The sequence below is a fragment of the Pelobates fuscus genome, chromosome 1 (assembly GCF_036172605.1).
Source record: "Pelobates fuscus isolate aPelFus1 chromosome 1, aPelFus1.pri, whole genome shotgun sequence".
In the NCBI taxonomy this organism is placed as follows: Eukaryota; Metazoa; Chordata; class Amphibia; order Anura; family Pelobatidae; genus Pelobates; species Pelobates fuscus.
The window spans coordinates 7,917,036-7,944,015 of record NC_086317.1 but is presented as its reverse complement, the minus strand read 5'-3'; the positions used below and the strand labels follow the sequence as shown (position 1 = coordinate 7,944,015).

Sequence of the window (26,980 nt, the reverse complement as noted above, 5' to 3'; positions counted from 1 at the left end):
CATTATTTGCAGGGGAATATGTCCATACATGTCCATGGGTATATACAGTCAACGTGTGGTGTCCGTGGCAAAGCCTAATGGACGATACACACTGACTGCTGGGTGTGAGTGCTTTCTAATGCGAGTATCATATTAATAAATAATTGTTTTAAATGGTGTTGCATCATTTGTATCTCCTATACTACAGAATAGAAGGAAGCTTGAGTTAATGTAAGACTGTGTGGACATGTTGCTAAACAATATCACACGATGCTGACGTTTACTGGCTGTGTACATGCTCAGCCTGCCTCCTGTTAAGTCGGATGTTTTGTCCACATGGAAGATACCGTATGTATTATAAAAGGAAAGCTTCTAACTAGAGAGATCAGATACAGCGCTAACTCTAAAGGCAGCAAGTCTGTAGTATGGATACCCTAACAATCCAAAATGAGAGGACAAAAAAAAATAAAAAAGGGATCATGCTGCGGTTTTATTTTAGTACGATAAGGATTTTTATACTATATTCTTATTTAAGCTATTTTACATTGATATATTGTGTTCATACACTTGTTTAGTCAACATTCGTATTTGACGCAGCATGTTCCCTTTTTTCAATTTTTTTTTCTTTCGTTATTTTCTCTCCATACTTTGAATATGCTCTTTCTGGATTTTTTTAAATCTCTTCTCTTTCTCAGCGTGTAGATTAGACCAACGAGAGTCCAGTCGCTTCCCATCCATCTCCTTCTGTGTTTCTTCTCGCTGTCGGAGAAGGGTCTTCAGCACCTCGAGCTGCGCTTCCTGGAGTCTGATGAACAATACAAGATATTGTTAACACCCACCAACCAGAGTGGCGCCATTACTGGGACATATGCAGATATTCCCAAACGTGACTCAATACACCCCTTTTTGGGTTTCAATAATCTCCATTAAAGGAGACACATTACTAATGTTATTTTACTGAAAACAAGCTTACATGTAGTATAGCCTCTTTGAGTATTATTTTGTAACAGATACGTAGTATAATCACTCACTGCTACAGTAAATAAACTCACTGGATGTTAAATAATAATTGTTAGATTTTCAGAAAGCCTAGAGGGTTATCACACTTTTGGCCAAACTTAGTCAAACTGGAAATATTATTAATCTTATCAGTTTGGATAAGACGTAAGTCATAACTACTCTATTTTGCTTCGTCTGAAAGTCTTAAATAGACCAGATCTATGACTACCTCTCTATCTCACTCTCTGCAGGCCGCTCTCTAGGCATCTACTCACAGGAGGCCAGATCTATGACTACCTCTCTATCTCACTCTCTGCAGGCCGCTCTCTAGGCATCTGCTCAGAGGAGGCCAGATCTATGACTACCTCTCTATCTCACTCTGAAGTCCTCACTCCAGGCATCTGCTCAAAAGAGACCAGAACTATATTTACCTCTCTATCTCACTCTGAAGTCCTCACTCCAGGCATCTGCTCAGAGGAGGCCAGATACATGACTACCTCTCTATCTCACTCCAGGCATCTGCTCAGAGGAGGCCAGAACTATATTTACCTCTCTATCTCACCCTGAAGTCCAGGCATCTGCTCAGAGGAGGCCAGATCTATGACTACCTCTCTATCTCACTCTGAAGTCCTCACTCCAGGCATCTGCTCAGAGGAGGCCAGATACATGACTACCTCTCTATCTCACTCCAGGCATCTGCTCAGAGGAGGCCAGAACTATATTTACCTCTCTATCTCACCCTGAAGTCCAGGCATCTGCTCAGAGGAGGCCAGATCTATGACTACCTCTCTATCTCACTCTGAAGTCCTCACTCCAGGCATCTGCTCAGAGGAGGCCAGATACATGACTACCTCTCTATCTCACTCTGAAGTCCTCACTCCAGGCATCTGCTCAGAGGAGGCCAGATCTATGACTACCTCTCTATCTCACTCTGAAGTCCTCACTCCAGGCATCTGCTCAGAGGAGGCCAGATCTATGACTACCTCTCTATCTCACTCTGAAGTCCTCACTCCAGGCATCTGCTCAGAGGAGGCCAGATCTATGACTACCTCTCTATCTCACTCTGAAGTCCTCACTCCAGGCATCTGCTCAGAGGAGGCCAGGTCTATGACTACCTCTCTATCTCACTCTGAAGTCCTCACTCCAGGCATCTGCTCAGAGGAGGCCAGATCTATGACTACCTCTCTATCTCACTCTGAAGTCCTCACTCCAGGCATCTGCTCAGAGGAGGCCAGATCTATGACTACCTCTCTATCTCACTCTGAAGTCCTCACTCCAGGCATCTGCTCAGAGGAGGCCAGATCTATGACTACCTCTCTATCTCACTCTGAAGTCCTCACTCCAGGCATCTGCTCAGAGGAGGCCAGATCTATGACTACCTCTCTATCTCACTCTGAAGTCCTCACTCCAGGCATCTGCTCAGAGGAGGCCAGATCTATGACTACCTCTCTATCTCACTCTGAAGTCCTCACTCCAGGCATCTGCTCAGAGGAGGCCAGATCTATGACTACCTCTCTATCTCACTCTGAAGTCCTCACTCCAGGCATCTGCTCAGAGGAGGCCAGATCTATGACTACCTCTATATTTCACTCTGAAGTCCTCACTCCAGGCATCTGCTCAGAGGAGACCAGAACTATATTTACCTCTCTATTTCACTCTGAAGGCTATGATTAGGCTTTTGCCCACAGGAAGTCAGAAACAGATATTAATTATTTACCCCTGGGTTGCTCGGAAGCACGCATTAAGACTTTTAGTGACAAGAAGGCACATTTATTGGATACATTCTCATTATCACATTCTCTAACAGTATTTTAAAGCGTTTTATTTTTCCTGTAGAATGTTGGATACCGCCATTAGTCTGAAGGCACAAAATAAATCATACTTCTCTATCTCCCTTTCTCGGAAGGCCCACTCCTTTCTTTCCTGCTCATCCATCATCTTTCTCCTCTTTTCGAGCTGTGACAGATCACTCAGAGGGGGCAGAGAGGCTTCCCATGCTCTCTTCTCTCGAGCTCTTTCTATCATTTCTACCTCTGCGAGTCCTGCAGGAAGGCCTCGACCTGAGATGAATGAGAGAAAGAAGACAAGAAACAACACTGTATAGCAGACTTGAAAGACACTGACCAACATACTGTATAACTGGATGAGAGGGAATGACAACAATCAGATCTACAGATAAAGCCTGTGGCAAAGGTTTTAAAGGAACACAGAGCTAGTTTGTCTTACATAAACTGCTTACATACAAAATGATGTACAAACTAATGTGAAAACAGACGATAAAAGGCTCATGGGTACATAAAATGTGACACTAAACAGGAAGTAGACAGGAACGGGCTAGAAAACCATAAAGGACACTGGAAATGTTAGTTTTATAGGAGAACTATAGTTTCTCTGGAATTTAATAAATTATTAAAAATCACTTAGAACATGTGTTAAGCTTTTTTTCCCATGAGATAATCAGTATCTCTAAACAGCTATATAGACAATGCAGGCACAGTAACTGTATGTCCTAGGTGTATCTCTACACAGCTATATAGACAGTGTAGGCACAGTAACTGTATGTCCTAGGCATATCTCTACACAGCTACATAGACAATGTAGGCACAGTAACTGTATGTTCTAGGTGTATCTCTACACAGCTACATAGACAATGCAGGCACAGTAACTGTATGTCCTAGGTGTATCTCTACACAGCTACATAGACAATGCAGGCACAGTAACTGTATGTCCTAGGTGTATCTCTACACAGCTATACAGACAATGCAGGCACAGTAACTGTATGTCCTAGGTGTATCTCTACACAGCTATATAGACAGTGTAGGCACAGTAACTGTATGTCCTAGGTGTATCTCTACACAGCTACATAGACAATGCAGGCACAGTAACTGTATGTTCTAGGTGTATCTCTACACAGCTATACAGACAATGCAGGCACAGTAACTGTATGTCCTAGGTGTATCTCTACACAGCTATACAGACAATGCAGGCACAGTAACTGTATGTTCTAGGCGTATCTCTACACAGCTACATAGACAATGCAGGCACAGTAACTGTATGTCCTAGGTGTATCTCTACACAGCTAGATAGGCAATGCAGGCACAGTAACTGTATGTCCTAGGTGTATTTCTACACAGCTATATAGACAATGCAGGCACAGTAACTGTATGTTCTAGGCGTATCTCTACACAGCTATATAGATAATGCAGGCACCGTAACTGTATGTCCTAGGTGTATCTCTACACAGCTATACAGACAATGCAGGCACAGTAACTGTATGTCCTAGGTGTATCTCTACACAGCTATATAGACAATGCAGGCACAGTAACTGTATGTTCTAGGTGTATCTCTACACAGCTATATAGATAATGCAGGCACAGTAACTGTATGTTCTAGGTGTATCTCTACACAGCTATACAGACAATGCAGGCACAGTAACTGTATGTTCTAGGCGTATCTCTACACAGCTATACAGACAGTGCAGGCACAGTAACTGTATGTTCTAGGTGTATCTCTACACAGCTATACAGACAATGCAGGCACAGTAACTGTATGTTCTAGGTGTATCTCTACACAGCTATACAGACAATGCAGGCACAGTAACTATGTTCTAGGTGTATCTCTACACAGCTATACAGACAATGCAGGCACAGTAACTGTATGTTCTAGGTGTATCTCTACACAGCTATATAGACAATGCAGGCACAGTAACTGTATGTCCTAGGCGTAACTCTACACAGCTATATAGACAATGCAGGCACAGTAACTGTATGTTCTAGGCCAGGCACAGGCAACCTTCGGGACTCCAGATGTTTTGGACTACACCTCCCATGAGGCTTGGTCAGCATTATGGGTGTAAAAGCATTATGGGAGGCTTCCCATGCTCTCTTCTCTCGAGCACCTCTGGAGTGCCAAAGGTTGCCTACCCCTGTTGTAGGCGTATCTCTACACAGCTATATAGATAATGCAGGCACAGTAGCTGTATGTTCTAGGTGTATCTCTACACAGCTATACAGACAATGCAGGTACAGCAACTGTAGTTGAGATTAAGCTACTGGTAACACTTACCCCACGTGAGATTGGCGAGGGTGAGAAGCTCAGGGACTGATCCAGGGCGCACTATAAATTCTGGAGTGTAGGGGTCAGTCTGTGCCTCACTATCTCGGTAATCGGTTTGAATCCCCACTGTACGGACCAGGGGAGTGGGTGCTCTTGGTGTGCGGGGGCTGTGATCAGCCCTGACAAACAAACAGATTAAATGATTTTCAGCACCCATTTAGATATAAAAGGCAGGAAGAATATAACTGGCAGATATAGCTACATGATTTCTGGAATAGTCCTATACACTTATAGAATAAATTCCCCAATATTTGCCATCATGTTGACAGCTTGGTGACAGACACTATACATTAAGCCCCTTCCTATACATTATATATACACACATAGAGGCAAATGAAATTTTAACGCGAGATTGCACCGAGGAATACTTTATATTGAAGGACAGCAAGGAGAGGGGTAAGAAGTTTTTTTTTTTTTATATATATATATATATATATATATATTATTGGTATTTATTTAGCGCCAACTAATTCCGCAGCGCTTTACAATATCATGAAAGGGGGAACATTTTACTATAAATTAGACAATAACACAGTGACACAGGAACAATAGGTAAATGAGGACCCTGCTCCAATGAGCTTTCAGTCTAGTACAGGGGTAGGCAACCTTTTAGCAGTACTGTGCCAAAATAAGATTGTGTCCCGTAGTGTGCCAGTCCTATTTTTTAAAATTGAGGTGTTGCCGTATTCTGCTTGTGTTATTTATACTGCAGTTGCTTTGTATCGTTGTGTTGTGTGCGTATATGAGCTATTATATTGTATATGTTCATGAGTAGTTTGTGGTATTGTGTGTGATACCTAGGAATGTCAGCTGTGTATGAGGGCTGCTTGTGGAATTGAGTGTGTTGTGTGTATGTGTGGGGCTGTTGGGGTATTGCATGGGAGAGACTGCTTGTGGTGTTGCATATGTGTATTTAGAATATTAGTGGTGCGGTGTTTGTGCGGACTGTAACATATACCCCTGTTTCTGGAGGATAATTTTGCTTAACTAGCTCCGTATACAAATCTAACCGAACAGATTTCCCCTTCTGATTCGTCTACTGAACAAAGTACCGAATACTTGGACCACCCAGAACAGTCGTGTGCCACTAGTTGACCCACTTGACCCCACTAACACTTATTCTAACCGCAAACACTTGAACATTCTAAGTGGTCGACTGGGTGGCCGCCGTTCGTATGGACGAATAGGTGGTGGTGGCCATCTTGTTTTGGCGAACGCTTCCAGTGGTGTTTGGTCATTGAGTGCATGGAACTATTATCGGACTCGACTGTGTTCGTGCATATTCATCCGATGAAGGCGGCGTTCGGTCAAAAAAAGACTTCCATGAAAATCCTAAACACCTGAAACGATCTGGGTGATTTTTGGATATGTTGGATATGGGGTTTATGAGAGGTTTTGGGGTACTTTCGGGTTGCCTGTAAATTGTGTTTTTCGCCTGGAGATAATTGAGTTAATACAGTATCTGACTCTGCCAGGCAGAGTGGAGGGATTGTATGATATGTATGGGAGTGTCATGCATTGTAACACTGTTGTCATTGGCTTGTGACTTTGTAATTCAGTCTACCACCAGGTCCATGTGGGAGTACCCCTTGCATGGGGATTGTCATAAAAGGCCAAGTGTGGCCCCATTAAAATCAGTTCACTTCACCATCAACACGCAGCCTCGTCTCATGATTGTAGGGAACAGCTATAACTGCTATAACCACTAGCTCTTATAGGAGTTGTACAGCTATACTGGATTCATGGTCTACTTGGATATTGACTTGGGAATACTGCAGTGCTACCCACACTAGGGGAGAAGGATGTCTCAGGCGGTGAACACCCCAGCCTCTCAAGGGGTGACCGCCACACGGACAGCCTGTGTGTTTGTATTATTTGTATGAGGGGAGGGTTATTCTGCATGTCTGTGTATATCTAGCAGTGCTGGTGGCTTCCCTTGGGTCCAGTGGGGGCCGTGCTGGCCAGGTAAGGGCAGAAACTGCGATAGCTGCTGCAGGCTGCTCTACTCCAGTGCGGATTCCCATTTACAAGTGCTGGAAAAAAAGTGATCTGAGATCACTACCTCTATGTGCTGCAATGCATAAATTAAGGATTGTCCTTAATTTAGCAGATATGTGAAGTTCCCCTGTGACTTTTGATAGGCCAGAGCCTGTTTGGCTCCAGCAGCCTTGAGTGCCGTGCAAAGATACCTTGAGTTCCGTGCATTGCCATAGGTTGCCTACCCCTGGTCTAGAGGATACCTATGTATAGAGAGAGAGAAATAATTCAGGATTGGCAAGCTACTCACCTAGAAACAGCCAGGAGCACATTGGGTGCCATCTGCTGAGTAAATGGGACCAGAGGCCTGGAGCAATATACAGAGTAACAGAACAATGATTATTACAAAATAGCAACAATCCCAAATGCACAAAGGACACTAATATGGAAAGAGAGTTCAGAGAAGGGCTACTAAACCGGTTTATGGGTTACAGGATAAAACTTACCAGGAAAGGTTAAAGGATCTTAACATGTATAGCTTGGAGGAAAGACGAGACAGGGGGGATATGATAGAAACATTTAAATACATAAAGGGAATCAACACAGTAAAGGAGGAGACTATATTTAAAAGAAGAAAAACTACCACAACAAGAGGACAGTCTTAAATTTAGAGGGGCAAAGGTTTAAAAATAATATCAGGAAGTATTACTTTACTGAGAGGGTAGTGGATGCATGGAATAGCCTTCCAGCTGAAGTGGTAGAGGTTAACGCAGTAAGGTAGTTTTAAACATGCGTGGGATAGGCATAAGGCTATCCTAGGCTTAAAGGTATCCTATAGTGCCATGTTCTCCTGGCATTATAGGGTTAATAGGTCCCCCCCAGCCTGGTGCCCCCTCCCGCGGGGCTCAAGGGGTTAAAACCTCTTTAGCCACTTACCTGAATCCAGCGCCGATGTCTCTCGGCGCTGGGTCAGGCTCTGCCCACGCTGACATCGGCGGGGGAGACCTAATGTGCATGCTTTCGTATGGGTAAAATCTGACGCTGGAGGGCCGTGAGGATATTCAGCGTCAGATAACGAACCAAAAGTCAGTTTGGATTCTAGATGCACTCTAGTGGCTGTCTGTTAGACAGCCACAGAGGGCAGACAGAGCTGCAATGTAAACATTAAAGTTCGCTGGAATGTTTAACATTGCAGCACTAGGTGCAAACGGATCACAGCACCCAGACCACTTTAATTAGCTGAAGTGATCTGGGTGCCTACAGTGTCCCTTTAAGGTAACGCCAGGGACTAATGAAAGTAATTAGAAAATTGGGCAGACTAGATGGGCCAAAAGGTTCTTATCTGCTTTTACATTCTAGTTTCTCTGTCTATAATAAAGCAGTGTTAACATACTCTATACCTGGGATCTCAATTCAGACTGTTGCTGATTGACAACAATTCCCAGAATTGTTTTGGTCATAGAATCCAGGGAATAGTAGCTCTTCAACATCTGGAGGGCCAGAGTGTGTGAAGTCTGCTCAATACAGCCCAACTAGCTGACACAGAGAGAGACAGAGACATGGCCTAAAGGGAGGATTCATGGCATTCTGGGTAGAACACGGAATATTCGACATATAATGACACCTTTAATTACTCCAATAATTAATTATTCCAATATATCCTTACCCATGAACCAGGTATGACCCTAGCTCTCAAAGAATGCTTTGTAAAAGGTTTAATTTGAATTTAAAATTATTTATTCATCAAACTGGGATTCAGAATGCACTAGCTAAAGTTAGGGGAAAAAATTTTTTGGGGTTTAAATGTTTTTGCTCAGATGCCAATTCCATGTTTATTGAACAGACCGCAAGAAGGTGATTTCTTTGAGCTGTACCACTATGTGTAAAAAGAATGCGTAATAAAACAGTAAGTCTTAGAGAGAAGCTGTGTGTGTGGATAACTTCAAACAGTCTCCATTAGAAGGTTTTGTTATACATGCCCTCACATACCTTTCAAAGAACCTGTATCGGTCTCTCCCAGAGATATCGCTACCTTCAGAAGCCTGTGCAGGGGTGACGATTGGAGCCTGAGATCTAAAAGAAAAGGCAGTATTGGTAAGCTCATATACAGCACGCTGGGACTGATTTCTACCCACACTGACGGCTAAGTTAGTCCTGTGCATCGTCCAATCATATGTTCTCATAGAGAAACACTGAACATAAAGTGTGTTTGTGCTTCTTGTAGAGGCACCACCTCTTTCTTATTCACAAATGGTGAATCTCATTGCGCACCTTCATGCCTGACAACCTACAGTAACAAGGGTTCACCGTAATGATATTAAAACTCAAAGCAAAAAGCATGGTTACATATCGTTACACAGCATGGAAGTGTCATTCGGAGCTTCCAGAATAACACATGCCAGTGGTGGAGATACACCCCTTGCAAAATACTGAAATAAATGGCAGCAGTTCAAGAAGAAACACTGGACATACAGGTCCACGCACAGAAAACACTACAGCAATTTGTAGTGGTTATAGTGCTTATATTGTCCCTTTAAGCATTGTCATGACAGGTACCCTTTAATCAGGTGAGGTTGGAGGCAGTTGGACAAACATGCTACAAAGAAAAGAGGAGCAAGGGTTGGTGGGTATATACAAAGTAAAAAGACATGCTGTGTAAAAACGTACGGAAACAAACACCTTTCTATGTCTGAATAGAACAATTCATTAGTCTACAGACAGTATAGAAATGATATGTCCAATAAATAGCGAGCTTGTATGAGGAAGACATCCTGCGATAAACTGTCCCTGGCTAAATCACTCAAATGCCAGATGCAGGGAAAAAAATGCAAAGTGTAGGCCAAAATATTCCAAGTGTTCCAGCTATTGAATATTCCATAGCTGGAACACTGGGATTCTTTAAAAATTGTCTTCTGTGAATAGTCTGATACCTGATTTCTAGCAATCGCTATAAGTAAACCTTCCAATTGGTATTCACCATTAGGAAATAATAGCTGCTGCTTCAAGCCTCACTTACCAGTGCCTACCTGTGTTCAGGAATTATAGACCTCACATATTAAAAATAAGCAAGCCTGTGCTCATCTTTTCCTAATTCTCTATGTCCAATGTTACCTGGCATTACGTGCGCCCGTATCCGTCTCCATCTTACCCTGCCAGCTGCTTCAGCGCATTCAGCCTCTGCTCTCCTCGCCCTCTCCATCGCCGGTCAATAAACTGGGGAACCGGGTCCTTCAGCTGTAGCCGCAGCGTGTAGCGCGGCTGATGAACCAATTCGCTGAACATGGCTGGAAACTCTGGGATCTTTTGCTGCATAAACAAAGGAGGGGAGGTTACAAGATTCAGCTTTAATATATATATATATATATATATAAAGACAGAGAAACAACGAAACATTATATATAGTAAAAACCAAGGAAAAGCTAGGTTACAATGCTGCCGCCCATCCAAAGTGTTCCCTATTAAGGGTTAATAATGTATAGGGGTGTATATAAAAAATACCCCTTTCTGTCTCATTAGAAAATATCTTTGCCAGAAGCTCAAGGAAGCAAGGTAAAGGGTTAGTGTAGGACCCGTCTAGGGGGGGGTCTGCCTTGACGTTGGCAGGCGGGCATTCCCTCCAGTGGCCATTGGAGTAACTAAATTACCTCCATTTGTTTAAATATACATAGGGATTAAGGAGTGAGCGCAGGTAACTTTTTTTCTTTGGTTTTTACTATATGTATTAGCTGATGTGTACTGTGGTCGTTGCTGCCGCCCAGGAGTGATGGGAGTGAGCGCAGGACTTTTCTTTTTGTATTTATATTTACTTTGTATCACACAGCCTGGTTACAATGCTGCCGCCCATCCCATGTGTCCCCTATTAAGGGTTAATAAGTATAGGGGTGTATATAAAAAATACCCCTTTCTTTCTCATTAGAGATATCTTTGCCAGAAGCTCAAGGAAGCAAGGTAAAGGGTCAGAGTAGGACCCGTCTAGGATGGGGTCTGCCTTGACGTTGGCAGGCGGGCATTCCCTCCAGTGGCCATTGGAGTAACTAAATTACCTCCATTTGTTTAAATATACATAGGGATTAAGGAGAGAGCGCAGGTAACTTTTTCCTTTGGTTTTTACTATATATTGGAGCTGATGTGCACTGTAGTCGTTTCTGCCACCCAGGGGTGATGGGAGTGAGCGCAGGACTTAACTTTTTGTATTTGGAAACATTATATATCTCAACATCTTGAGATGAAGACAGACGGAATTTTAGGTGTTTTTATGCTTGATTTAGGGGCAGTGCACATGTTACTGTGGAGCTCTGTGATACACCCATACTATGTGCATGTTACTGTGTGTTTTATTACTGTAGAGCTCTGTGATACACCCATACTATGTGCATGTTACTGTGTGTTTTATTACTGTGGAGCTCTGTGATACACCCATACTATGTGCATGTTACTGTGAGTTTAATTGCTGTGGAGCTCTGTGATATTCTCCTGCATTTGTACTCCGCTTTAATGCATTGTTCACTAAGGTGTACATCCTATGTGCCAATAACCACATAGTCCCTTTTTTGAATTGGTGGTAAAATGTAATCATTAATATTTCGAAGAATTTCCTGTACCGATAGTTTAGAAAATCTCCAATCCTCATATTAGTCACATACCCCTTTTTTGGTCTATTCCATGTACTCACCATCCTTTCATTGGATATATGAGCTCTGAAAGTTGCATGTACATGATCTTTCTCACTAGACAGGGTGTGCAGAGGATCTGTAACATGGAAAGAACATACAACATACATGTGTTATCAGAGGGTGGAGATCTACAATACCAGCGAAACACGGGAACCTTATTTAAGCTTTGCTGCATTTACTAATCCGTAGTGCTTTATATATAAATGGAATGAATGCATTGTGCTCGTGTTATGGAGGGGCAGGAGGCTCACCCCTCTTCGCCAAGTACTTGGGGAAACTTTGCAGAAGTTGATATCCATCCTTTAGCACATGGTAGACATACCGCCCAGCAGGCCTGAATCCGATCTGACTGGTATTATGTTAGAAATCCCGTTTCTCGGCCCCCGATTGTAATAATTGTTTCACTGCTGTCCATTTACGGACAATTTACTCCACGTTGGCTTGTTGGGAGATCGAGAAACATCACACTAGGAAAAAATGGCGCCGAGATGACAACCCTCTTGTCCACCATGTCACCAATGGAAGCAGTGAGTACACTCAGTCACAGAGTGCAGATAGCAGTGAGTGCAGGGGGACACTCACTCAAAGAGTGCAGATAGCAGTGAGTGCAGGAGGACACTCAGTCACAGAGTGCAGATAGCAGTGAGTGCAGGGGGACACTCACAGAGTGCAGGTAGCAGTGAGTGCAGGGGGACACTCACAGAGTGCAGATAGCAGTGAGTACAGGGGGATGCTCAGTCACAGAGTGCAGATAGCAGTGAGTGCAGGAGGACACTCACAGAGTGCAGATAGCAGTGAGTGCAGGGGGACACTCAGTCACAGAGTGCAGATAGCAGTGAGTGCAGGAGGACACTCAGTCACAGAGTGCAGATAGCAGTGAGTGCAGGAGGACACTCACAGAGTGCAGATAGCAGTGAGTGCAGGGGGACACTCAGTCACAGAGTGCAGATAGCAGTGCGTGCAGGAGGACACTCAGTCACAGAGTGCAGATAGCAGTGAGTGCAGGAGGACACTCAGTCACAGAGTGCAGATAGCAGTGAGTGCAGGAGGACACTCAGTCACAGAGTGCAGATAGCAGTGAGTGCAGGGGGACACTCAGTCACAGAGTGCAGGTAGCAGTGAGTGCAGGAGGACACTCAGTCACAGAGTGCAGATAGCAGTGAGTGCAGGGGGACACTCAGTCACAGAGTGCAGGTAGCAGTGAGTACAGGGGACGCTCAGTCACAGAGTGCAGATAGCAGTGAGTGCAGGGGGACACTCACAGAGTGCAGGTAGCAGTGAGTGCAGGGGGACACTCACAGAGTGCAGATAGCAGTGAGTACAGCGGGACGCTCAGTCACAGAGTGCAGGTAGCAGTGAGTGCAGGAGGACACTCACAGAGTGCAGATAGCAGTGAGTGCAGGGGGACACTCAGTCACAGAGTGCAGATAGCAGTGAGTGCAGGAGGACACTCAGTCACAGAGTGCAGATAGCAGTGAGTGCAGGAGGACACTCACAGAGTGCAGATAGCATTGAGTGCAGGAGGACACTCAGTCACAGAGTGCAGATAGCGGTGAGTGCAGGGGGACACTCACAGAGTGCAGATAGCAGTGAGTGCAGGGGGACACTCAGTCACAGAGTGCAGATAGCAGTGAGTGCAGGGGGACACTCAGTCACAGAGTGCAGATAGCAGTGAGTGCAGGGGGACACTCAGTCACAGAGTGCAGATAGCAGTGAGTGCAGGGGGACACTCAGTCACAGAGTGCAGATAGCAGTGAGTGCAGGGGGACACTCAGTCACAGAGTGCAGATAGCAGTGAGTGCAGGAGGACACTCAGTCACAGAGTGCAGATAGAAGTGAGTACAGGAGAACACTCAGTCACAGAGTGCAGATAGCAGTGCGTGCAGGAGGACACTCACAGAGTGCAGATAGCAGTGAGTGCAGGAGGACACTCAGTCACAGAGTGCAGATAGCAGTGAGTGCAGGAGGACACTCAGTCACAGAGTGCAGATAGCAGTGAGTGCAGGAGGACACTCAGTCACAGAGTGCAGATAGCAGTGAGTGCAGGAGGACACTCACAGAGTGCAGGTAGCAGTGAGTGCAGGGGGACACTCAGTCACAGAGTGCAGATAGCAGTGAGTGCAGGGGGACACTCAGTCACAGAGTGCAGATAGCAGTGAGTGCAGGGGGACACTCAGTCACAGAGTGCAGATAGCAGTGAGTGCAGGGGGACACTCAGTCACAGAGTGCAGGTAGCAGTGAGTGCAGGGGGACACTCAGTCACAGAGTGCAGATAGCAGTGAGTGCAGGGGGACGCTCAGTCACAGAGTGCAGATAGCAGTGAGTGCAGGGAGACGCTCAGTCACAGAGTGCAGATAGCAGTGAGTGCAGGGGGACACTCAGTCACAGAGTGCAGATAGCAGTGAGTGCAGGGGGACACTCAGTCACAGAGTGCAGATAGCAGTGAGTGCAGGGGGACACTCAGTCACAGAGTGCAGATAGCAGTGAGTGCAGGGGGACACTCAGTCACAGAGTGCAGATAGCAGTGAGTGCAGGGGGACACTCAGTCACAGAGTGCAGATAGCAGTGAGTGCAGGAGGACACTCAGTCACAGAGTGCAGATAGAAGTGAGTACAGGAGAACACTCAGTCACAGAGTGCAGATAGCAGTGCGTGCAGGAGGACACTCACAGAGTGCAGATAGCAGTGAGTGCAGGAGGACACTCAGTCACAGAGTGCAGATAGAAGTGAGTACAGGAGAACACTCAGTCACAGAGTGCAGATAGCAGTGCGTGCAGGAGGACACTCACAGAGTGCAGATAGCAGTGAGTGCAGGAGGACACTCAGTCACAGAGTGCAGATAGCAGTGAGTGCAGGAGGACACTCAGTCACAGAGTGCAGATAGCAGTGAGTGCAGGAGGACACTCAGTCACAGAGTGCAGATAGCAGTGAGTGCAGGAGGACACTCACAGAGTGCAGGTAGCAGTGAGTGCAGGGGGACACTCAGTCACAGAGTGCAGATAGCAGTGAGTGCAGGGGGACACTCAGTCACAGAGTGCAGATAGCAGTGAGTGCAGGGGGACACTCAGTCACAGAGTGCAGATAGCAGTGAGTGCAGGAGGACACTCAGTCACAGAGTGCAGATAGCAGTGAGTGCAGGAGGACACTCACAGAGTGCAGGTAGCAGTGAGTGCAGGGGGACACTCAGTCACAGAGTGCAGATAGCAGTGAGTGCAGGGGGACACTCAGTCACAGAGTGCAGATAGCAGTGAGTGCAGGGGGACACTCAGTCACAGAGTGCAGATAGCAGTGAGTGCAGGGGGACACTCAGTCACAGAGTGCAGGTAGCAGTGAGTGCAGGGGGACACTCAGTCACAGAGTGCAGATAGCAGTGAGTGCAGGGGGACGCTCAGTCACAGAGTGCAGATAGCAGTGAGTGCAGGGAGACGCTCAGTCACAGAGTGCAGATAGCAGTGAGTGCAGGGAGACACTCAGTCACAGAGTGCAGATAGCAGTGAGTGCAGGGGGACACTCAGTCACAGAGTGCAGATAGCAGTGAGTGCAGGGGGACACTCAGTCACAGAGTGCAGATAGCAGTGAGTGCAGGGGGACACTCAGTCACAGAGTGCAGATAGCAGTGAGTGCAGGGGGACACTCAGTCACAGAGTGCAGATAGCAGTGAGTGCAGGGGGACACTCAGTCACAGAGTGCAGATAGCAGTGAGTGCAGGGGGACACTCAGTCACAGAGTGCAGATAGCAGTGAGTGCAGGGGGACACTCAGTCACAGAGTGCAGATAGCAGTGAGTGCAGGGGGACACTCAGTCACAGAGTGCAGATAGCAGTGAGTGCAGGGGGACACTCACAGAGTGCAGATAGCAGTGAGTGCAGGGGGACATTCACAGAGTGCAGATAGCAGTGAGTGCAGGGGGACACTCAGTCACAGAGTGCAGGTAGCAGTGAGTGCAGGGGGACACTCAGTCACAGAGTGCAGATAGCAGTGAGTGCAGGGGGACACTCAGTCACAGAGTGCAGATAGCAGTGAGTGCAGGGGGACACTCAGTCAGAGTGCAGATAGCAGTGAGTGCAGGGGGACACTCAGTCACAGAGTGCAGATAGCAGTGAGTGCAGGAGGACACTCACAGAGTGCAGATAGCAGTGAGTCCAGGGGGATACTCAGTCACAGAGTGCAGATAGCAGTGAGTACAGGGGGACGCTCAGTCACAGAGTGCAGGTAGCAGTGAGTGCAAGAGGACACTCACAGAGTGCAGATAGCAGTGAGTGCAGGGGACACTCAGTCACAGAGTGCAGGTAGCAGTGAGTGCAGGGGGACACTCAGTCACAGAGTGCAGATAGCAGTGAGTGCAGGGGGACACTCACTCACAGAGTGCAGATAGCAGTGAGTGCAGGGGGACACTCACAGAGTGCAGATAGCAGTGAGTGCAGGGGGACACTCAGTCACAGAGTGCAGGTAGCAGTGAGTGCAGGGGGACACTCAGTCACAGAGTGCAGGTAGCAGTGAGTGCAGGGGGACACTCAGTCACAGAGTGCAGGTAGCAGTGAGTGCAGGAGGACACTCAGTCACAGAGTGCAGGTAGCAGTGAGTGCAGGAGGACACTCAGTCACAGAGTGCAGATAGCAGTGAGTACAGGGGGACGCTCAGTCACAGAGTGCAGGTAGCAGTGAGTGCAGGAGGACACTCACAGAGTGCAGATAGCAGTGAGTGCAGGGGGACACTCAGTCACAGAGTGCAGGTAGCAGTGAGTGCAGGGGGACACTCAGTCACAGAGTGCAGGTAGCAGTGAGTGCAGGGGGACACTCAGTCACAGAGTGCAGGTAGCAGTGAGTGCAGGGGGACACTCAGTCACAGAGTGCAGATAGCAGTGAGTGCAGGAGGACACTCACTCACAGAGTGCAGATAGCAGTGAGTGCAGGGGGACACTCACAGAGTGCAGATAGCAGTGAGTGCAGGGGGACACTCAGTCACAGAGTGCAGGTAGCAGTGAGTGCAGGGGGACACTCAGTCACAGAGTGCAGATAGCAGTGAGTGCAGGGGGACACTCAGTCACAGAGTGCAGGTAGCAGTGAGTGCAGGAGGACACTCAGTCACAGAGTGCAGGTAGCAGTGAGTGCAGGAGGACACTCAGTCACAGAGTGCAGATAGCAGTGAGTACAGGGGGACGCTCAGTCACAGAGTGCAGGTAGCAGTGAGTGCAGGAGGACACTCACAGAGTGCAGATAGCAGTGAGTGCAGGGGACACTCAGTCACAGAGTGCAGGTAGCAGTGAGTGCAGGGGGACACTCAGTCACAGAGTGCAGATAGCAGTGAGTGCAGGGGGACACTCAGTCACAGAGTGCAGATAGCAGTGAGTGCAGGGGGACACTCAGTCACAGAGTGCAGATAGCAGTGAGTGCAGGGGGACACTCACAGAGTGCAGATAGCAGTGAGTGCAGGGGGACACTCACAGAGTGCAGATAGCAGTGAGTGCAGGGGGACACTCAGTCACAGAGTGCAGGTAGCAGTGAGTGCAGGGGGACACTCAGTCACAGAGTGTAGATAGCAGTGAGTGCAGGGGGACACTCAGTCACAGAGTGCAGATAGCAGTGAGTGCAGGGGGACACTCAGTCACAGAGTGCAGATAGCAGTGAGTGCAGGGGGACACTCACAGAGTGCAGATAGCAGTGAGTCCAGGGGGACACTCAGTCACAGAGTGCAGATAGCAGTGAGTACAGGGGGACGCTCAGTCACAGAGTGCAGGTAGCAGTGAGTGCAGGAGGACACTCACAGAGTGCAGATAGCAGTGAGTCCAGGGGGATACTCAGTCACAGAGTGCAGATAGCAGTGAGTACAGGGGGACGCTCAGTCACAGAGTGCAGGTAGCAGTGAGTGCAGGAGGACACTCACAGAGTGCAGATAGCAGTGAGTGCAGGGGACACTCAGTCACAGAGTGCAGGTAGCAGTGAGTGCAGGGGGACACTCAGTCACAGAGTGCAGATAGCAGTGAGTGCAGGGGGACACTCAGTCACAGAGTGCCGATAGCAGTGAGTGCAGGAGGACACTCACTCACAGAGTGCAGATAGCAGTGAGTGCAGGGGGACACTCACAGAGTGCAGATAGCAGTGAGTCCAGGGGGATACTCAGTCACAGAGTGCAGATAGCAGTGAGTACAGGGGGACGCTCAGTCACAGAGTGCAGGTAGCAGTGAGTGCAAGAGGAAACTCACAGAGTGCAGATAGCAGTGAGTGCAGGGGACACTCAGTCACAGAGTGCAGGTAGCAGTGAGTGCAGGGGGACACTCAGTCACAGAGTGCAGATAGCAGTGAGTGCAGGGGGACACTCAGTCACAGAGTGCAGATAGCAGTGAGTGCAGGAGGACACTCACTCACAGAGTGCAGATAGCAGTGAGTGCAGGGGGACACTCACAGAGTGCAGATAGCAGTGAGTGCAGGGGGACACTCACAGAGTGCAGATAGCAGTGAGTGCAGGGGGACACTCAGTCACAGAGTGCAGGTAGCAGTGAGTGCAGGGGGACACTCAGTCACAGAGTGCAGATAGCAGTGAGTGCAGGGGGACACTCAGTCACAGAGTGCAGGTAGCAGTGAGTGCAGGAGGACACTCAGTCACAGAGTGCAGGTAGCAGTGAGTGCAGGAGGACACTCAGTCACAGAGTGCAGATAGCAGTGAGTACAGGGGGACGCTCAGTCACAGAGTGCAGGTAGCAGTGAGTGCAGGAGGACACTCACAGAGTGCAGATAGCAGTGAGTGCAGGGGACACTCAGTCACAGAGTGCAGGTAGCAGTGAGTGCAGGGGGACACTCAGTCACAGAGTGCAGGTAGCAGTGAGTGCAGGGGGACACTCAGTCACAGAGTGCAGATAGCAGTGAGTGCAGGAGGACACTCACTCACAGAGTGCAGATAGCAGTGAGTGCAGGGGGACACTCACAGAGTGCAGATAGCAGTGAGTGCAGGGGGACACTCACAGAGTGCAGATAGCAGTGAGTGCAGGGGGACACTCAGTCACAGAGTGCAGGTAGCAGTGAGTGCAGGGGGACACTCAGTCACAGAGTGCAGATAGCAGTGAGTGCAGGGGGACACTCAGTCACAGAGTGCAGGTAGCAGTGAGTGCAGGAGGACACTCAGTCACAGAGTGCAGGTAGCAGTGAGTGCAGGAGGACACTCAGTCACAGAGTGCAGATAGCAGTGAGTACAGGGGGACGCTCAGTCACAGAGTGCAGGTAGCAGTGAGTGCAGGAGGACACTCACAGAGTGCAGATAGCAGTGAGTGCAGGGGACACTCAGTCACAGAGTGCAGGTAGCAGTGAGTGCAGGGGGACACTCAGTCACAGAGTGCAGGTAGCAGTGAGTGCAGGGGGACACTCAGTCACAGAGTGCAGATAGCAGTGAGTGCAGGGGGACACTCAGTCACAGAGTGCAGATAGCAGTGAGTGCAGGAGGACACTCACTCACAGAGTGCAGATAGCAGTGAGTGCAGGGGGACACTCACAGAGTGCAGATAGCAGTGAGTGCAGGGGGACACTCAGTCACAGAGTGCAGGTAGCAGTGAGTGCAGGGGGACACTCAGTCACAGAGTGCAGATAGCAGTGAGTGCAGGGGGACACTCAGTCACAGAGTGCAGGTAGCAGTGAGTGCAGGAGGACACTCAGTCACAGAGTGCAGGTAGCAGTGAGTGCAGGAGGACACTCAGTCACAGAGTGCAGATAGCAGTGAGTACAGGGGGACGCTCAGTCACAGAGTGCAGGTAGCAGTGAGTGCAGGAGGACACTCACAGAGTGCAGATAGCAGTGAGTGCAGGGGACACTCAGTCACAGAGTGCAGGTAGCAGTGAGTGCAGGGGGACACTCAGTCACAGAGTGCAGATAGCAGTGAGTGCAGGGGGACACTCAGTCACAGAGTGCAGATAGCAGTGAGTGCAGGGGGACACTCAGTCACAGAGTGCAGATAGCAGTGAGTGCAGGGGGACACTCACAGAGTGCAGATAGCAGTGAGTGCAGGGGGACACTCACAGAGTGCAGATAGCAGTGAGTGCAGGGGGACACTCAGTCACAGAGTGCAGGTAGCAGTGAGTGCAGGGGGACACTCAGTCACAGAGTGTAGATAGCAGTGAGTGCAGGGGGACACTCAGTCACAGAGTGCAGATAGCAGTGAGTGCAGGGGGACACTCAGTCACAGAGTGCAGATAGCAGTGAGTGCAGGAGGACACTCACAGAGTGCAGATAGCAGTGAGTGCAGGGGACACTCAGTCACAGAGTGCAGGTAGCAGTGAGTGCAGGGGGACACTCAGTCACAGAGTGCAGATAGCAGTGAGTGCAGGGGGACACTCAGTCACAGAGTGCAGATAGCAGTGAGTGCAGGGGGACACTCAGTCACAGAGTGCAGATAGCAGTGAGTACAGGGGGACGCTCAGTCACAGAGTGCAGGTAGCAGTGAGTGCAGGAGGACACTCACAGAGTGCAGGTAGCAGTGAGTGCAGGAGGACACTCACAGAGTGCAGATAGCAGTGAGTCCAGGGGGATACTCAGTCACAGAGTGCAGATAGCAGTGAGTACAGGGGGACGCTCAGTCACAGAGTGCAGATAGCAGTGAGTGCAGGAGGACACTCACAGAGTGCAGATAGCAGTGAGTGCAGGGGACACTCAGTCACAGAGTGCAGGTAGCAGTGAGTGCAGGGGGACACTCAGTCACAGAGTGCAGATAGCAGTGAGTGCAGGGGGACACTCAGTCACAGAGTGCAGATAGCAGTGAGTGCAGGGGGACACTCAGTTACAGAGTGCAGGTAGCAGTGAGTACAGGGGGACGCTCAGTCACAGAGTGCAGATAGCAGTGAGTGCAGGGGGACACTCAGTCACAGAGTGCAGGTAGCAGTGAGTACAGGGGGACACTCAGTCACAGAGTGCAGATAGCAGTGAGTGCAGGAGGACACTCACTCACAGAGTGCAGATAGCAGTGAGTGCAGGGGACACTCACAGAGTGCAGATAGCAGTGAGTGCAGGGGGACACTCAGTCACAGAGTGCAGATAGCAGTGAGTGCAGGGGGACACTCAGTCACAGAGTGCAGATAGCAGTAAGTGCAGGGGGACACTCAGTCACAGAGTGCAGATAGCAGTGAGTGCAGGGGGACACTCAGTCACAGAGTGCAGATAGCAGTAAGTGCAGGGGGACACTCAGTCACAGAGTGCAGGTAGCAGTGAGTGCAGGAGGACACTCACAGAGTGCAGATAGCAGTGAGTGCAGGGGACACTCAGTCACAGAGTGCAGGTAGCAGTGAGTGCAGGGGGACACTCAGTCACAGAGTGCAGATAGCAGTGAGTGCAGGGGGACACTCACTCACAGAGTGCAGATAGCAGTGAGTGCAGGGGGACACTCAGTCACAGAGTGCAGATAGCAGTGAGTGCAGGGGGACACTCACAGAGTGCAGATAGCAGTGAGTGCAGGGGGACACTCACAGAGTGCAGGTAGCAGTGAGTGCAGGGGGACACTCACAGAGTGCAGGTAGCAGTGAGTGCAGGGGGACACTCAGTCACAGAGTGTAGATAGCAGTGAGTGCAGGGGGACACTCAGTCACAGAGTGCAGATAGCAGTGAGTGCAGGGGGACACTCAGTCACAGAGTGCAGATAGCAGTGAGTGCAGGAGGACACTCACAGAGTGCAGATAGCAGTGAGTCCAGGGGGACACTCAGTCACAGAGTGCAGATAGCAGTGAGTACAGGGGGACGCTCAGTCACAGAGTGCAGGTAGCAGTGAGTGCAGGAGGACACTCACAGAGTGCAGATAGCAGTGAGTCCAGGGGGATACTCAGTCACAGAGTGCAGATAGCAGTGAGTACAGGGGGACGCTCAGTCACAGAGTGCAGGTAGCAGTGAGTGCAGGAGGACACTCACAGAGTGCAGATAGCAGTGAGTGCAGGGGACACTCAGTCACAGAGTGCAGGTAGCAGTGAGTGCAGGGGGACACTCAGTCACAGAGTGCAGGTAGCAGTGAGTGCAGGGGGACACTCAGTCACAGAGTGCAGATAGCAGTGAGTGCAGGAGGACACTCACTCACAGAGTGCAGATAGCAGTGAGTGCAGGGGGACACTCACAGAGTGCATATAGCAGTGAGTCCAGGGGGATACTCAGTCACAGAGTGCAGATAGCAGTGAGTACAGGGGGACGCTCAGTCACAGAGTGCAGGTAGCAGTGAGTGCAAGAGGAAACTCACAGAGTGCAGATAGCAGTGAGTGCAGGGGACACTCAGTCACAGAGTGCAGGTAGCAGTGAGTGCAGGGGGACACTCAGTCACAGAGTGCAGATAGCAGTGAGTGCAGGGGGACACTCAGTCACAGAGTGCAGATAGCAGTGAGTGCAGGAGGACACTCACTCACAGAGTGCAGATAGCAGTGAGTGCAGGGGGACACTCACAAAGTGCAGATAGCAGTGAGTGCAGGGGGACACTCACAGAGTGCAGATAGCAGTGAGTGCAGGGGGACACTCAGTCACAGAGTGCAGGTAGCAGTGAGTGCAGGGGGACACTCAGTCACAGAGTGCAGATAGCAGTGAGTGCAGGGGGACACTCAGTCACAGAGTGCAGGTAGCAGTGAGTGCAGGAGGACACTCAGTCACAGAGTGCAGGTAGCAGTGAGTGCAGGAGGACACTCAGTCACAGAGTGCAGATAGCAGTGAGTACAGGGGGACGCTCAGTCACAGAGTGCAGGTAGCAGTGAGTGCAGGAGGACACTCACAGAGTGCAGATAGCAGTGAGTGCGGGGGACACTCAGTCACAGAGTGCAGGTAGCAGTGAGTGCAGGGGGACACTCAGTCACAGAGTGCAGGTAGCAGTGAGTGCAGGGGGACACTCAGTCACAGAGTGCAGATAGCAGTGAGTGCAGGGGGACACTCAGTCACAGAGTGCAGATAGCAGTGAGTGCAGGAGGACACTCACTCACAGAGTGCAGATAGCAGTGAGTGCAGGGGGACACTCACAGAGTGCAGATAGCAGTGAGTGCAGGGGGACACTCAGTCACAGAGTGCAGGTAGCAGTGAGTGCAGGGGGACACTCAGTCACAGAGTGCAGATAGCAGTGAGTGCAGGGGGACACTCAGTCACAGAGTGCAGGTAGCAGTGAGTGCAGGAGGACACTCAGTCACAGAGTGCAGGTAGCAGTGAGTGCAGGAGGACACTCAGTCACAGAGTGCAGATAGCAGTGAGTACAGGGGGACGCTCAGTCACAGAGTGCAGGTAGCAGTGAGTGCAGGAGGACACTCACAGAGTGCAGATAGCAGTGAGTGCAGGGGACACTCAGTCACAGAGTGCAGGTAGCAGTGAGTGCAGGGGGACACTCAGTCACAGAGTGCAGATAGCAGTGAGTGCAGGGGGACACTCAGTCACAGAGTGCAGATAGCAGTGAGTGCAGGGGGACACTCACAGAGTGCAGATAGCAGTGAGTGCAGGGGGACACTCACAGAGTGCAGATAGCAGTGAGTGCAGGGGGACACTCAGTCACAGAGTGCAGGTAGCAGTGAGTGCAGGGGGACACTCAGTCACAGAGTGTAGATAGCAGTGAGTGCAGGGGGACACTCAGTCACAGAGTGCAGATAGCAGTGAGTGCAGGGGGACACTCAGTCACAGAGTGCAGATAGCAGTGAGTGCAGGAGGACACTCACAGAGTGCAGATAGCAGTGAGTCCAGGGGGACACTCAGTCACAGAGTGCAGATAGCAGTGAGTACAGGGGGACGCTCAGTCACAGAGTGCAGGTAGCAGTGAGTGCAGGAGGACACTCACAGAGTGCAGATAGCAGTGAGTCCAGGGGGATACTCAGTCACAGAGTGCAGATAGCAGTGAGTACAGGGGGACGCTCAGTCACAGAGTGCAGGTAGCAGTGAGTGCAGGAGGACACTCACAGAGTGCAGATAGCAGTGAGTGCAGGGGACACTCAGTCACAGAGTGCAGGTAGCAGTGAGTGCAGGGGGACACTCAGTCACAGAGTGCAGATAGCAGTGAGTGCAGGGGGACACTCAGTCACAGAGTGCAGATAGCAGTGAGTGCAGGGGGACACTCAGTCACAGAGTGCAGGTAGCAGTGAGTACAGGGGGACGCTCAGTCACAGAGTGCAGATAGCAGTGAGTGCAGGGGGACACTCAGTCACAGAGTGCAGGTAGCAGTGAGTGCAGGGGGACACTCAGTCACAGAGTGCAGATAGCAGTGAGTGCAGGAGGACACTCACTCACAGAGTGCAGATAGCAGTGAGTGCAGGGGGACACTCACAGAGTGCAGATAGCAGTGAGTGCAGGGGGACACTCAGTCACAGAGTGCAGATAGCAGTGAGTGCAGGGGGACACTCAGTCACAGAGTGCAGATAGCAGTAAGTGCAGGGGGACACTCAGTCACAGAGTGCAGATAGCAGTGAGTGCAGGGGGACACTCAGTCACAGAGTGCAGATAGCAGTAAGTGCAGGGGGACACTCAGTCACAGAGTGCAGATAGAAGTGAGTACAGGGGGACGCTCAGTCACAGAGTGCAGATAGCAGTGAGTGCAGGGGGACACTCAGTCACAGAGTGCAGATAGCAGTGAGTGCAGGGGGACACTCAGTCACAGAGTGCAGATAGCAGTGAGTGCAGGAGGACACTCAGTCACAGAGTGCAGGTAGCAGTGAGTGCAGGGGGACACTCAGTCACAGAGTGCAGATAGCAGTGAGTGCAGGGGGACACTCAGTCACAGAGTGCAGATAGCAGTGAGTGCATGGGGACACTCAGTCACAGAGTGCAGATAGCAGTGAGTGCAGGAGGACACTCACTCACAGAGTGCAGATAGCAGTGAGTGCAGGGGGACACTCACAGAGTGCAGATAGCAGTGAGTGCAGGGGGACACTCAGTCACAGAGTGCAGGTAGCAGTGAGTGCAGGGGGACACTCAGTCACAGAGTGCAGATAGCAGTGAGTGCAGGGGGACACTCAGTCACAGAGTGCAGGTAGCAGTGAGTGCAGGAGGACACTCAGTCACAGAGTGCAGGTAGCAGTGAGTGCAGGAGGACACTCAGTCACAGAGTGCAGATAGCAGTGAGTACAGGGGGACGCTCAGTCACAGAGTGCAGGTAGCAGTGAGTGCAGGAGGACACTCACAGAGTGCAGATAGCAGTGAGTGCAGGGGACACTCAGTCACAGAGTGCAGGTAGCAGTGAGTGCAGGGGGACACTCAGTCACAGAGTGCAGATAGCAGTGAGTGCAGGGGGACACTCAGTCACAGAGTGCAGATAGCAGTGAGTGCAGGGGGACACTCAGTCACAGAGTGCAGATAGCAGTGAGTGCAGGGGGACACTCACAGAGTGCAGATAGCAGTGAGTGCAGGGGGACACTCACAGAGTGCAGATAGCAGTGAGTGCAGGGGGACACTCAGTCACAGAGTGCAGGTAGCAGTGAGTGCAGGGGGACACTCAGTCACAGAGTGTAGATAGCAGTGAGTGCAGGGGGACACTCAGTCACAGAGTGCAGATAGCAGTGAGTGCAGGGGGACACTCAGTCACAGAGTGCAGATAGCAGTGAGTGCAGGAGGACACTCACAGAGTGCAGATAGCAGTGAGTCCAGGGGGACACTCAGTCACAGAGTGCAGATAGCAGTGAGTACAGGGGGACGCTCAGTCACAGAGTGCAGGTAGCAGTGAGTGCAGGAGGACACTCACAGAGTGCAGATAGCAGTGAGTCCAGGGGGACACTCAGTCACAGAGTGCAGATAGCAGTGAGTACAGGGGGACGCTCAGTCACAGAGTGCAGGTAGCAGTGAGTGCAGGAGGACACTCACAGAGTGCAGATAGCAGTGAGTGCAGGGGACACTCAGTCACAGAGTGCAGGTAGCAGTGAGTGCAGGGGGACACTCAGTCACAGAGTGCAGATAGCAGTGAGTGCAGGGGGACACTCAGTCACAGAGTGCAGATAGCAGTGAGTGCAGGGGGACACTCAGTCACAGAGTGCAGGTAGCAGTGAGTACAGGGGGACGCTCAGTCACAGAGTGCAGATAGCAGTGAGTGCAGGGGGACACTCAGTCACAGAGTGCAGGTAGCAGTGAGTACAGGGGGACACTCAGTCACAGAGTGCAGATAGCAGTGAGTGCAGGAGGACACTCACTCACAGAGTGCAGATAGCAGTGAGTGCAGGGGGACACTCACAGAGTGCAGATAGCAGTGAGTGCAGGGGGACACTCAGTCACAGAGTGCAGATAGCAGTGAGTGCAGGGGGACACTCAGTCACAGAGTGCAGATAGCAGTAAGTGCAGGGGGACACTCAGTCACAGAGTGCAGATAGCAGTGAGTGCAGGGGGACACTCAGTCACAGAGTGCAGATAGCAGTAAGTGCAGGGGGACACTCAGTCACAGAGTGCAGATAGAAGTGAGTACAGGGGGACGCTCAGTCACAGAGTGCAGATAGCAGTGAGTGCAGGGGGACACTCAGTCACAGAGTGCAGATAGCAGTGAGTGCAGGGGGACACTCAGTCACAGAGTGCAGATAGCAGTGAGTGCAGGAGGACACTCAGTCACAGAGTGCAGGTAGCAGTGAGTGCAGGGGGACACTCAGTCACAGAGTGCAGATAGCAGTGAGTGCAGGGGGACACTCAGTCACAGAGTGCAGATAGCAGTGAGTGCAGGGGGACACTCAGTCACAGAGTGCAGATAGCAGTGAGTGCAGGAGGACACTCAGTCACAGAGTGCAGGTAGCAGTGAGTGCAGGGGGACACTCAGTCACAGAGTGCAGATAGCAGTGAGTGCAGGAGGACACTCAGTCACAGAGTGCAGGTAGCAGTGAGTGCAGGGGGACACTCAGTCACAGAGTGCAGATAGCAATGAGTGCAGGGGGACACTCAGTCACAGAGTGCAGATAGCAGTGAGTGCAGGGGGACACTCAGTCACAGAGTGCAGATAGCAATGAGTGCAGGGGGACACTCAGTCACAGAGTGCAGATAGCAGTGAGTGCAGGGGGACACTCAGTCACAGAGTGCAGATAGCAGTGAGTGCAGGAGGACACTCAGTCACAGAGTGCAGATAGCAGTGAGTGCAGGAGGACACTCAGTCACAGAGTGCAGATAGAAGTGAGTGCAGAAGGACACTCAGTCACAGAGTGCAGATAGCAGTGAGTGCAGGGGGACACTCACACTCACTAACTCTTACCGTAGAGGAAGTCGAATGAGCGGCTGGCTCGGTAAGGGCCCCCGGGGGCCCCGGTTTGGGTCACTGTGTTGCTCATGTTGACCGGGGGATGTCCAGGCCGCACTCGGTG

General features: G+C 50.1%; 1 protein-coding gene across 1 annotated transcript; it reads right to left on the bottom strand.

Moving 5' to 3' along the window:
• Positions 1–609: 609 nt before the first annotated feature.
• CFAP91 (cilia and flagella associated protein 91) lies at positions 610–26,980 on the bottom strand. The gene is made up of 8 exons (XM_063441777.1): positions 26,872–26,980; positions 11,744–11,820; positions 10,220–10,377; positions 9,061–9,144; positions 7,382–7,438; positions 5,044–5,213; positions 2,861–3,038; positions 610–784 (listed from the first exon to the last, which is right to left on the bottom strand). The coding sequence occupies exons 1-8, from the start codon at positions 26,945–26,947 to the stop codon at positions 610–612; spliced, it is 975 nt and encodes a 324-aa protein (XP_063297847.1). The 5' UTR covers positions 26,948–26,980.

Bases quoted from the DNA above. Each gene is read 5' to 3' on its own strand.
- CFAP91 (XM_063441777.1), bottom strand. From the start codon at position 26,947: ATGAGCAACACAGTGACCCAAACCGGGGCCCCCGGGGGCCCTTACCGA. The intron at 9,145-10,219 runs GTAAGATGGAGA...CTTTTCTTTTAG, and splicing joins GCGCTGAAGCAGCTGGCAGG to ATCTCAGGCTCCAATCGTCA. The intron at 5,214-7,381 runs GTGAGTAGCTTG...TTTGTTTGTCAG, and splicing joins GTGCTCCTGGCTGTTTCTAG to GGCTGATCACAGCCCCCGCA.